Source organism: Leptodactylus fuscus, chromosome 2 (genome assembly GCF_031893055.1).
Source record: "Leptodactylus fuscus isolate aLepFus1 chromosome 2, aLepFus1.hap2, whole genome shotgun sequence".
NCBI lineage: Eukaryota > Metazoa > Chordata > Amphibia > Anura > Leptodactylidae > Leptodactylus > Leptodactylus fuscus.
The window spans coordinates 270,781,697-270,795,886 of record NC_134266.1 but is presented as its reverse complement, the minus strand read 5'-3'; the positions used below and the strand labels follow the sequence as shown (position 1 = coordinate 270,795,886).

The window sequence follows — 14,190 nt, the reverse complement described above, 5'->3', positions numbered from 1 at the left end:
TGCACATAGATTAATACAGCAAGTATACAACTCAACCAAATCAGTAAATGTGTATGCAGTGAGCTCCCTCTAGTGGTGGCTGCAGGTAATTGCTATGACACTGACAGGGCAATCAGGAGAAGCTCTTCATTGTTGGGCCCCTCCCACTAGGAGCCTCATAACGTTCTGGCTATATTGAGGTTGTGTTCATGGCTTTTCTTAAATTGGATACACCAGTTACAAATCTTTACAGAGCTTTCTCTAGACTGGATACACTTTATATTCAGTTGTCAGACATACTTGTTGACAGTTTCCAGGTGTCGAATAAAACATAAAAACAAGTGTAAATGGTAGAATAGCTTAGTAGAAGTTACATTTGCTGACTGAATGTGGTTATTCAGCACCCATGTGCTTGGGGGACTTACTATTAATATCGCCAGATAGATGACCACCAGGACCACCACCACCAGGATCAACAATGACCACAGGAACCAGGATCCCGTCTTTGTAAACGTGGACCTGAGGGGGGACCAAAGAAAAGATGATTCATTTCCTATGTAATATACAGAGTAACAATAGGGCACAAGTCTATAGATTCACCACATGGCACATACTCAGCCCATGCAAACAAACCGCAATATCATTTCTATGACACTAATTATCATGGCTTGCATGTCTAACTCCTTCAATTTTCATATGTCAATGGCTTGGCTACTATGCTAAAAGTAATTGAGGCTTGCTGACAGTTTCCTTGAAGCCCCACACTCCATGTGCCACAATATAGTGCACTGTACTATATGAAGGGGCTATTCCCCTCCAGAACCAATGATTCTAGGGGAGAATACCTCCATTACACAGCATATGATAGAGCAGTGTGCCTACTGACCAGAGGTTGGCTTTTGAGAGCTGCTCTAAAAGTAGTCATTCATAAATGTCAGGTAGATAGAGATGGCGGTATTCCATTCACATCCTAGGTCACTATATCTAATTAACCTAGCTGACCTTAAAGTCCCCCTTGTCAGTATTAGAGTGTATAACACTGTCAGGACTCCTAGGAACCTATCTATAATACATAGTGTATAACACTGTCAGGGCCCCTAGGAACCTATCTATAATACATAGTGTATGACACTGTCAGGGCTCCTAGGAACCTATCTATAATACATAGTGTATGACACTGTCAGGGCTCCTAGGGAACCTATATATAATACATAGTGTATAACACTGTCAGGGCTCCTAGGAACCTATCTATAATACATAGTGTATGACACTGTCAGGGCTCCTAGGAACCTATCTATAATACATAGTGTATGACACTGTCAGGGCTCCTAGGGAACCTATATATAATACATAGTGTATAACACTGTCAGGGCTCCTAGGAACCTATCTATAAAACATAGTGTATGACACTGTCAGGGCACCTAGGAACCTATCTATAAAACATAGTGTATGACACTGTCAGGGCTCCTAGGAACCTATCTATAATACATAGTGTATGACACTGTCAGGACTCCTAGGAACCTATCTATAATACATAGTGTATGACACTGTCAGGACTCCTAGGAACCTATCTATAATACATAGTGTATAACACTGTCAGGACTCCCAGGAACCTATCTATAATACATAGTGTATGACACTGTCAGGGCTCCTAGGAACCTATCTATAATACATAGTGTATAACACTGTCAGGACTCCCAGGAACCTATCTATAATACATAGTGTATGACACTGTCAGGGCTCCTAGGAACCTATCTATAATACATAGTGTATGACACTGTCAGGACTCCTAGGAATGACGCAAGGAGGCCAAAAAGAGGTAACAGAAGGTGAGTATGAATGTTTTTTTTATTCTGAAGAGACCTCAGTATAATGCAGCGGCCCTTTTAGTATAACCAAGAAAAATCTGCTTTATTTTAGTTTGTAAAGAAACAAACAATTTGGAATATTCTGGTCGCACCATCTCTAGACAGTATCTTTGAGAGTCACTTACCAGTCAAATTCATGGAAGTCATTCTTAGCTTCTCCCCAAAAATACAAGAAAATTATAGTGACAAAGAAAGTCACAACCACGAGGATGAAGAACACGAATTCCAGCTACAAAAAAAACAGAGCTATAGATTATTACCGACTGTTGTAACGTTCTGCTAAAGGAGGCCTAAAGACGTTTATAAAAGCCTGAGGTTGCACTACTGAGAGATGCTGGTGACATCCACATCAGGTAGAATGTCGTCAAGATGATGCAAATCAGCCTCCACATCAATGTCCGCACATATATCATTGTTTGGACCTATATTATATGACGGCACAATTGTGTGGATCCCCCTTATCTCTACTACCATATCTACCATATAGCGCTATTATTGGAGTACTATATAGCTGTATTATTTTGTCTCTGTAATCATATTATCGTTATATAGCCAGTATAGGAGAGTATTGTATGGGCGCCTAATTGTGCCATTGGTCAGCATTGTATGGGGGTATTATTTTGGCACTTTATGCCACAATATTAAAGTGTTGTGTACAAACTCTTGATTTGCACTTTATAACGGTATTACATGGGCACTGGCTAACTAGAGGGGCACAAAAGTGGGCACTGTGTCATACATATTGATGTACATGGTGATATGGATTTGATGAGGGACACATGTATATGCAGATTTTCGTATGACTAGAGATCTCATATGTGACTGTCCTTGATCAGAAGCCTGGACACTTCTTACCCATTTGCAGCAGCAATGTCCGGGCTCGGTATATTGGTGTTGGTTCTGTCTCCATCTGCAGCTGTACAGACCTGTCAGGAGCGAGATGAATGACTGATGCTGGTAACGCTGCAGGAGACTTCTGCACACAGTCCTCAATATCGCCATTTGTGACTACTCACACCGCCCTCATGCCTGCAACATAAGGACACATTAACTTTTGCTCCTCATTTCTGTCCTGTGACATCACTGTGATCTGGTGGAGTGGGGCCTATGGCACCCTTGACGAAAACTATTGGTAGAGATCAATGGTCCTGATATATTGTATGATCAGTACCAGGGGCAGAACTACCAAGGTAGCTGCGGTAGCGGCTGCCACAGGGCCCAGGACAGTAGGGGGCCCGGCGGCCGCTGTTACCGCTGTATTTGTTTATTTTTTAATAGTCCATTACCTGATGGAGTAACCCCAGCAGGTAACGGGCACCATTTACTTACCGATCCCGGCTCCTGGTCACAGCCGGAACGGGGGATCAGTAAGTAAGGCTGCAGGCCTGCAAACACCACAAACATTATCATTATACTCAGGGGGTTTCAGACCCCCAAGCATAACGATCGGAGTCCTGGAAGATGTAAGGGAACATGAAAAACACTGTTACTTACACTGTTACTTACCTATCCTGGCTCTAGCAGGCTTTCGGGCCTACTTGGTGACGTCACAGACATCATATGGGTCGGGGCCTGTGTCCTTATGCGTTACGACGTCTGTGACACAAGTGACATCTCTTCCCTCAATGAAGATGGCTGCCATCACCAGGGAGCACGTCGAAGCCCAGGGAGAGGTAAGTAACTGTGTTTTTTATGTAATCCTCCCCTGGGTCTCCGCTTACTCTGGGGTCTGAAAAGACCCCAGCGTATAATTGTTCATGGGTGTTCACAATAGAGCACAATATTGTGTGCAGGGGCCACTATAGGACATAATACTGTGTGCAGGGGCCACTATGGGGGATAATACTGTGTGCAGGGGCCACTATGGGGTATAATACTGTGTGCAGGGGCCACTATGGGGCATAATACTGTGTTCAGGGGCCACTATGGGGTATAATACTGTGTGCAGGGGCCACTATGGGGAATAATACTGTGTACAGAGGCCACTATGGGGGATAATACTGTGTGCAGGGGCCACTATGGGGTATAATACTGTGTGCAGGGGCCACTATGGGGGATAATACTGTGTGCAGGGACCACTATGGGACATAATACTGTGTGCAGGGGCCACTATGGGGTATAATACTGTGTACAGAGGCCACTATGGGGGATAATACTGTGTGCAGGGGCCACTATGGGGTATAATACTGTGTGCAGGGGCCACTATGGGGCATAATATTGTGTTCAGGGGCCACTATGGGGTATAATACTGTGTGCAGGGGCCACTATGGGGTATAATACTGTGTACAGGGGCCATTATGGGAAATAATACTGTGTGCAGGGGCCACTATGGGACATAATACTGTGTACAGGGGCCACTAACGGGCATAATACTGTGTGCAGGGGCCACTATGGGGTATAATACTGTGTGCAGGGGCCACTAAGGGGCATAATACTGTGTGCAGGGGCCACTATGGGACATAATACTGTGTGCAGGGGCAACTATGGGACATAATACTGTGTGAAGGGGTCACTATGGGGCATAATACTGTGTGCAGGGGACACTATGAGGCATAATACCATGTGCAGGGACCACTATGGGGCATCATACTGTGTGCAGGGGGGAGGGTTGGTCGACCGGGGTGGGGCCATGTCAGAAGTTCGCCATGAGCCTTCCATTCCTAGTTACACCACTGCTCAGAACATCACTAAACTAGTGACCGGACAAGACAATCCATGTTCAGCGTTGACCATGACTGATTTTGGAGAAGTGGGAATGATGAACCTGTATCCGTATCCCCATCTATAAACTGCGGAAACATCCATTGCACAGTATATGGAGCATCTGCTTCTGGCTCTGTATACTATGCAGATCTGGCAACTGATCAGGATTCCAGGAGTTGATATTGACGATCAATCCTGAGTATTTACTATGAGTATCCAGTCTTGGACATCCCCTTTAATTACAGTCCAGAACGGTATCTATGTGTAAAGGTTGCACGCCGTTGTATACAGTTATTAAAGATCCTTCAAGGAGTATCACCCAGCTTTCTCAAGTTCCCTTCTCAACATGCCTTGTTATGCAGTGATATAGGAGCCGGGAAAGTATCATTAACTAGACACATCAACCATTCGGGAACTTGGGAAAGCTGAGTGATAACAATATAATGGTAGCCATATTAGTTATAACCCAACTTTCCAGAATTATACGATATTGTTACACATTTAATGTGTCAAGCTTTGCTAAATTTAAAGAGTTACCTACATATATAGGAGCAGCGGGTTTCAGTGACATATATCGATGAAAAAGTACCTGGAAGTTCTGCAGACTGGAGATATGTGGCGTAAAGTAATGAAGGAAGCAAAAAACGTTACTGTCATCACATAGAACAAGACCGGCAACCTGTCTGCATCTAAAACTGGCTAAGACAAATAGACGTAAAGCAAACAGAAAGAAGAAAGGCCGCGGGTTATACGTCCCATTAATTGTGCCTTTAGTGTTACCTTTGGGAAACCCCCAGGACGTAGAGAAAACGTGCACAGGGGATTTGTCCGAAAACGCCCAAACTACGGTACATAAACATTTGTCCCGTACGGTAAACGGCGTAAATCAAATCAAAATGGCTGATTTGGTGTTTTTTCCACCAAATTACCTCCCTAACACACTATAAAAAGTGATCAAAACCACAAACATTCTCCATCGTGGTACCACTAAAAACTACGTATTGTACCGCAAAAAAAGACGCCTTACATGACCCCGTACACTGAAATATAAAAAAGTTACAGGGGTCAGAATAGGGTGAGTCAAATAAATTAAATTTTCTTCAAAATTTAGAATTTTTGCAAATTTAGGAATACATTAATTTGTATCACCGAGATCGCACTGACCTGCAGAACAAAGTTAACAGCATTGTACCGCAGAGTGGAAGCCGTAAAAACAAAACCCATAAAAAAATGGTGGTGCTGCATTTTTTACATTCTGAATTTTTTTTCTTGCTTCCTGCTACGATTTTGCAGTATAACTTGTCACGCAAAAATCAAGCCCTCATCGGACTGTATAGACGGAAAAAAAGAAAGTTATGGCTATGAGAGGTAAGGAGTAAGAAACGGAAAAAGAAAAATGAAACATGTCTGCACCTCCTTACGGATAAATACCAAGTGTGCTCGGGCTGACTGTGGAAAACGTATCGGTACGAAGTCTGTAGTGTAAGGAAAGGAGTCTTAGATTATAGGAGATAACATCAATGTCTGTTCCAGCATAGACCTGCATTTCTAGAAATTTCTAGATTTCTAGAAAGTCGGAGAAAGGAATGACAGTGTGCAAAGGTCTAACATGGTTTACGATGTACAAGACTATAACTACCGTATATACTCGAGTATACAGTCCTATGAAAAAGTTTGGGCACCCCTATTAATCTTAATCATTTTTTGTTCTAAATATTTTGGTGTTTGCAGCAGCCATTTCAGTTTGATATATCTAATAACTGATGGACACAGTAATATTTCAGGATTGAAATGAGGTTTATTGTACTAACAGAAAATGCGCAATATGCATTAAACCAAAATTTGACCGGTGCAAAAGTATGGGCACCCTTATCATTTTATTGATTTGAATTCCCCTAACTACTTTTTACTGACTTACTGAAGCACAAAATTGGTTTTGTAACCTCAGTGAGCTTTGAACTTCATAGCCAGATGTATCCAATCATAAGAAAAGGTATTTAAGGTGGCCAATTGCAAGTTGATCTCCTATTTGAATCTCCTCTGAAGAGTGGCATCATGGGCTACTCAAAACAACTCTCAAATGATCTGAAAACAAAGATTGTTCAACATAGTTGTTCAGGGGAAGGATACAAAAAGTTGTCTCAGAGATTTAACCTGTCAGTTTCCACTGTGAGGAACATAGTAAGGAAATGGAAGAGCACAGGGACAGTTCTTGTTAAGCCCAGAAGTGGCAGGCCAAGAAAAATATCAGAAAGGCAGAGAAGAAGAATGGTGAGAACAGTCAAGGACAATCCACAGACACCTCCAAAGAGCTGCAGCATCATCTTGCTGCAGATGGTGTCACTGTGCATCGGTCAACTATACAGCGCACTTTGCACAAATAGAAGCTGTATGGGAGAGTGATGAGAAAGAAGCCGTTTCTGCACGTACGCCACAAATAGAGTTGCCTGAGGTATGAAAAAGCACATTTGGACAAGGCAGCTTCATTTTGGAAACAAAAATTGAGTTGTTTGGTTATAAAAAAAAGGCGTTATGCATGGCGTCCAAAAAGAAACAGCATTCCAAGAAAAACACATGCTATCCACTGTAAAATTTGGTGGAGGTTCCATCATGCTTTGGGGCTGTGTGGCCAATGCCGGCATCGGGAATCTTGTTAAAGTTGAGGGTCGCATGGATTCCACTCAGTATCAGCAGATTCTTGAGAATAATGTTCAAGAATCAGTGACGAAGTTGAAGTTACGCCGGGGATGGATATTTCAGCAAGACAATGATCCAAAACACCGCTCCAAATCCTCAGGCATTCATGCAGAGGAACAATTACAATGTTCTGGAATGGCCATCCCAGTCCCCAGACCTGAATATCATTGAACATCTGTGGGATGATTTGAAGTGGGCTGTCCATGTTCGGCGACCATCTAACTTAACTGAACTTGAATTGTTTGTCCAAAATACCTTTATCCAGGATCCAGGAACTGATTAAAAGCTACAGGAAGCGACTAGAGGCTGTTATCTTTGCAAAAGGAGGATCTACTAAATATTAATGTCACTTTTCTGTTGAGGTGCCCATACTTTTGCACCGGTCAAATTTTGGTTTAATGCATATTGCACATTTTCTGTTAGTACAATAAACCTCATTTCAATCCTGAAATATTACTGTGTCCATCAGTTATTAGATATATCAAACTGAAATGGCTGTTATAAACACCAAAATATTTAGAACTAAAAATGATTAAGATTAATAGGGGTGCCCAAACTTTTTCATAGGACTGTAAGCCGACCCCCCTAATTTTACCACAAAAAAACTGGGAAAACATATTGACTTGAGTATAAGCCTGGGGGGGGGGGAATGCAGCAGCTACTGGAAAATTTCAAAAATTAAAATGGTTTTTGGGTGCTGGGAAAGGGGAGGGGGTGTTTTGGTTGTCTGTCTGCCCCTTCCCTGAGCTTGAGAACTGGGTTTTTTCCCCCCAATTGGAACTCATCCTGGCTGAATATAGGGTATCTACAGTGCTCCTATTAACCCCTTCCTGATGGAACAAGAGCACTGCAGATCCCCTATATTCAGTAGACACAGGGATACCAAACGTGTATGTGTTTCACAGTGGTTTTCTACTTTTATATGTATTCTAGGGAAAGGAGGGATTTACAACTTTTATTTATTTTATTTTTTTATTATATTTTTTAAAGCTTTTTTTTTTTTTTCACTATTTTATGGGAGATTCTGTACATTACTATTGCGGCTGGTGATAGACCCAAGTATAGCTTGACTCAAGTATAAGCCAAGGGGGGCTTTTTCATCACAAAAACTGTGCTTAAAAATTTGGCTTATACTCGAGTATATACGGTACTATAATACTACCCCCTATGTACAAGAATATAACTACTATAATACTACCCCCTATGTACAAGAATATAACTACTATAATACTACTTCTATGTACAAGAATATAACTACTATAATACTACCTCCTATGTACAAGAATATAACTACTATAATACTACCCCTATGTACAAGAATATAACTACTATAATACTGCTCCTATGTACAAGAATATAACTACTATAATACTACCTCCTATGTACAAGAATATAACTACTATAATACTACTATGTACAAGAATATAACTACTATAATACTACTCCTATGTACAAGAATATAACTACTATAATACTACTCCTATGTACAAGAATATAACTACTATAATACTACTGCCCCTATGTACAAGAATATAACTACTATAATACTGCTCCTATGTACAAGAATATAACTACAATAATACTGCTCCTATGTACAAGAATATAACTACTATAATACTGCTCCTATGTACAAGAATATACAGTCCTATGAAAAAGTTTGGGCACCCCTATTAATCTTAATCATTTTTAGTTCTAAATATTTTGGTGTTTGCAACAGCCATTTCAGTTTGATATATCTAATAACTGATGGACACAGTAATATTTCAGGATTGAAATGAGGTTTATTGTACTAACAGTAAATTCGCAATATGCATTAAACCAAAATTTGACCGGTGCAAAAATATGGGCACCTCAACAGAAAAGTGACATTAATATTTAGTACATCCTCCTTTTGCAAAGATAACAGCCTCTAGTCGCTTCCTGTAGCTTTTAATCAGTTCCTGGATCCTGGATGAAGGTATTTTGGACCATTTCTTTCTACAAAACAATTCAAGTTCAGTTAAGTTTGATGGTCGCCGAACATGGACAGCCCGCTCTCAAATGATCTGAAAACAAAGATTGTTCAACATAGTTGTTCAGGGGAAGGATACAAAACGTTGTCTCAGAGATTTAACCTGTCAGTTTCCACTGTGAGGAACATAGTAAGGAAATGGAAGACCACAGGGACAGTTCTTGTTAAGCCCAGAAGTGGCAGGCCAAGAAAAATATCAGAAAGGCAGAGAAGAAGAATGGTGGGAACAGTCAAAGACAATCCACAGACCACCTCCAAAGAGCTGCAGCATCATCTTGCTGCAGATGGTGTCACTGTGCATCGGTCAACAATATAGCGCACTTTGCACAAGGAGAAGCTGTATGGGAGAGTGATGAGAAAGAAGCCGTTTCTGCACGTACGCCACAAATAGAGTTGCCTGAGGTATGAAAAAGCACATTTGGAGAAGCCAACTTCATTTTGGAAACAAAGATTGAGTTGTTTGGTTATAAAAAAAAGGCGTTATGCATGGCGTCCAAAAAGAAACAGCATTCCAAGAAAAACACATGCTACCCACTGTAAAATTTGGTGGAGGTTCCATCATGCTTTGGGGCTCTGTGGCCAATGCCGGCACCGGGAATCTTGTTAAAGTTGAGGGTCGCATGGATTCCACTCAGTATCAGCAGATTCTTGAGAATAATGTTAAAGAATCAGTGACGAAGTTGAAGTTACGCCGGGGATGGATATTTCAGCAAGACAATGATCCAAAACACCGCTCCAAATCGACTCAGGCATTCATGCAGAGGAACAATTACAATGTTCTGGAATGGCCATCCCAGTCCCCAGACCTGAATATCATTGAACATCTGTGGGATGATTTGAAGCGGGCTGTCCATGCTCGGCGACCATCTAACTTAACTGAACTTGAATTGTTTGTCCAAAATACCTTTATCCAGGATCTGATTAAAAGCTACAGGAAGCGACTAGAGGCTGTTATCTTTGCAAAAGGAGGATCTACTAAATATTAATGTCACTTTTCTGTTGAGGTGCCCATACTTTTGCACCGGTCAAATTTTGGTTTAATGCATATTGCACATTTTCTGTTAGTACAATAAACCTCATGTCAATCCTGAAATATTACTGTGTCCATCAGTTATTAGATATATCAAACTGAAATGGCTGTTGCAAATACCAAAATATTTAGAACTAAAAATGATTAAGATTAATAGGGGTGCCCAAACTTTTTCATAGGACTGTAACTACTATAATACTGCTCCTATGTACAAGAATATAACTACTATAATACTGCTCCTATGTACAAGAATATAAATACTATAATACTACCTACTATGTACAAGAATATAACTACTGCAATACTACTCCTAAGTACAAGAATATAACTACTATAATACTACTCCTATGTACAAGAATATAACTACTATACTACTACTCCTATGTACAAGAATATAACTACTATAGTACTACTCCTATGTACAAGAATATAACTACTATAATACTACTCCTATGTACAAGAATATAACTACTATACTACTACTCCTATGTACAAGAATATAACTACTATAATACTACTCCTATGTACAAGAATATAACTACTATAATACTACTTCCCCTATGTAGAAAAATATAACTACTATAATACTGCTCCTATGTACAAGAATATAACTACTATAATACTACCTCCTATGTACAAGAATATAACTACTATAATACTACTCCTATGTACAAGAATATAACTACTATAATACTACCTCCTATGTAGAAGAATATAACTACTATAATACTGCCCCTATGTAGAAGAATATAACTACTATAATACTGCTCCTATGTACAAGAATATAACTACTATAATACTACTCCTATGTACAAGAATATAACTACTATAATACTACTCCTATGTACAAGAATATAACTACTATACTACTGCCCCCTATGTACAAGAATATAACTACTATAATACTACTCCTATGTACAAGAATATAACTACTATAATACTACTGCCCCTATATACAAGAATATAACTACTATAATACTACTCCCATGTACAAGAATATAACTACTATAATACTACCTCCTATGTACAAGAATATAACTACTATAATACTACTGCTCCTATGTACAAGAATATAACTACTATAATACTGTTCCTATGTACAAGAATATAACTACTATAATACTACTCCTATGTACAAGAATATAACTACTATAATACTGCTCCTATGTACAAGAATATAACTACTATAATACTGCCCCCTATGTACAAGAATATAACTAATATATTACTATATGTATATACAATCTATAGAGGTGGTATCTTCTATTGAAGTCTGTCTTTGATATAAAGGAGGTGATTCTCAGAGTATCAACTATAGTGGCCAGAGTGAAGTTGGAAGTATTTAATATTTTTTTAACCCCTTCCTGACCCCCCCTCCCCATAATAGTATAGCGGATGTCAGGTATTTAAATATAGTGGTCACTTTGGAGCTGAATGGAAAAGTCATTTTTAGGGTTTAGCCGATCTTGATATTTCAAAATCCGATTTCCGATCATTTTCCAGCCGATCCCGATATTTGCTCGATCGCCGATCGGGATCCGATCTTTCCCGGTCCCGATCGCTCAACCTTAATATAAGTAGTGATCAAAGCATCCAGCATTCCCCAAAATGGTACAACTAAATAGTACCCCTGGCCCAGCGAGAAAGGACGCCCTATGCATATGCCTATGTCAGAATATGGCGACTTCAAGAAAAATTTTTTTTTTTAAAGTTTTGCATATTTATTAAGAGATTAAAATATAATCAAACCTATATAAATTTGGTATCCCTGGAATCGTACTGAAACATAGAATACAGGGGACAGGTCATCATGGCTGCAGAGTGAACGAGTAAAAATGTAAGAACATAAGAAGGTCACAGAAATGCAGTTTTTCTCCAATTCTACCCCATTCAGAATTTTTTTTTCCAGCTTCCCAGCACATTGTACAGAATAATAAATGGCGCCATTATGATGAACAATTTGTCCCGCAAACATTAATCCCTCCTATGGCTCTATGAACCGAAAAATGAAAATCGTATTCATCCCTATGTGTTTTGTCTTGTCATTACCAGGACTTATCAGGGGATCAAAAGAGAACACAAAAATAAATCTCGCTCAGTCAAAAGAGTAAAACCAGTTCTACTTACAAATATAGTGAAATCCCGCCAACTTGCAGAAGTTAATAAGTGCCCGGGCTCCTTTACAGTTCCAATGATGTTTCTGCCCAGTACTGTTATACCGCAGCCTCCATGTGTATATACGACCTCCTTAGCTCCGCCTACTATGACACTATATGGACACATTACCATACCAAGTTTCCCACGTCAGTCAGTATTTATGTAACCACCAGTATACAAAACCTGCAGACTGATAATGGAAAAGGAGGAAATAGCCAGAGCGAGTAAGACTTAAAGGGGAAGGAGAACAGAAGCAAAGCATCTATCTATCTATCTATCTATCTATCATCTATCTATCTATCTATCTATCTATCTATCTATCTCCTATCTATCTATCTATCTATCTATCTATCTCCTATCTACCTATCTATCATCTATCTATCTATCTATCTATCTATCTATCTATCTCCTATCTATCTATCTATGTATCTCCTATCTATCTATCTATCTATCTATCTATCTATCTATCTCCTATCTATCTATCTCCTATCTATCTATCTATCTATCTATCTATCTATCTATCTCCTATCTATGTATCTATCTCCTATCTAGCTATCTATCTATCTCCTATCTATCTATCTATCTATCTATCTATCTATCTATCTATCTATCTATCGTTCCTTGCGCTGTGCCTGTGATTGTTCCGGCATCTCAGCAGCTCACTGAGACGCCATATAATGAGCGTGTTATTTGCGTTGATGATTCGCCTATTCCGGCATTTCAGCAGCTCTCAAGGCGGCCTGGCACTGAAGTTGTTCTTCACACCGTGCCTGTACTTCTTCCGGCATCTCAGCAGCTATATGTTGATAAACATATAGCTGGGATGATTTAGGAAAACCTGCACTCGCAGGGGGTTGGACCCAATGGCCCTTGAGGTCCCTTCCAACTCTACCATAAGAAATAAGCTCACTGGGACGCTATATAATGCATGTGTTGTTGGCATCGATGATCTCCCTCAGCTCCACTTGAGGAGAACTCTGTGACTTCTGACTTCCTTCATAGCTCTTGATGTTTGCGATAAATTAGATTCTCTTTTTCCCCCGACATGTTTAAAATTGACAAACTACCAATTTGGATTAAAGGTGTTTGCCCATGTCAGTTAGTCAGCAGTGCCTGGAGCAGATTAGATAATATGCAAATGTGTGTACACTGAGGGTTAGTGTGAGATAATACACCTTAGATAATTTTTGTTTGATTAGTTGTTGCTCCAACACCAATTGGAATACTAGGCCATTCCTTTAGCAACAGTGAACATGGCTGAGATCTGGGCCTAGGCTCGAGCTGAAGACATAAACCGAGTGTTCTCTGTACAAGGAAGTCTGTGAGAAATGGAGATAACTGGAAAGGTCAGTGAACAGGAACCGTCGCTCAATCCTCCCTCATTGATTTTTCAAGTTTCACATGGCTAAAAAATTGTATAACCTTACGGCTTGGCCTTCTTGGCGTTGTCATTTCAAAGTGAAATATAAAAAAAAAAAAGAAACCTCAATGATAAAAAAAATGTAATTATGGGTAAAAGGTCTGGAACGACCACAGATACCATCATGTGACTCCGAGCAGTAACAACATAGATTCTGGTAAACCAGTTTTCTTACATGACATTCCACAGAGGTCTCTATAGGTCACATAGATTACGCGAGATTACAAAGACACCGACTATTGTGCAGGTAAGTTCTAGAAGGCTTATGGTTAGAATGGAAAGGTATGTAGAATTTTTCCAACAATGCAAGTTTTCTAAGAATTTA

The 14,190-nt window shown here is 39.8% G+C and overlaps 1 protein-coding gene across 1 annotated transcript in view; it reads right to left on the bottom strand.

The window, feature by feature from the left end:
* Positions 1-14,190, bottom strand: part of LOC142194137 (glycerophosphodiester phosphodiesterase domain-containing protein 5-like) — a 227,434-nt gene that overhangs the window by 57,594 nt on the left and 155,650 nt on the right. The window contains exons 2-4 of the mRNA XM_075263154.1: positions 2,703-2,876; positions 1,973-2,076; positions 405-498 (exon numbers count right to left, since the gene is read on the bottom strand). Coding sequence (XP_075119255.1) covers positions 405-498; positions 1,973-2,076; positions 2,703-2,849 — 345 coding nt within the window. The 5' untranslated portion in view covers positions 2,850-2,876. The remainder of the gene's footprint in view (positions 1-404; positions 499-1,972; positions 2,077-2,702; positions 2,877-14,190) is intronic.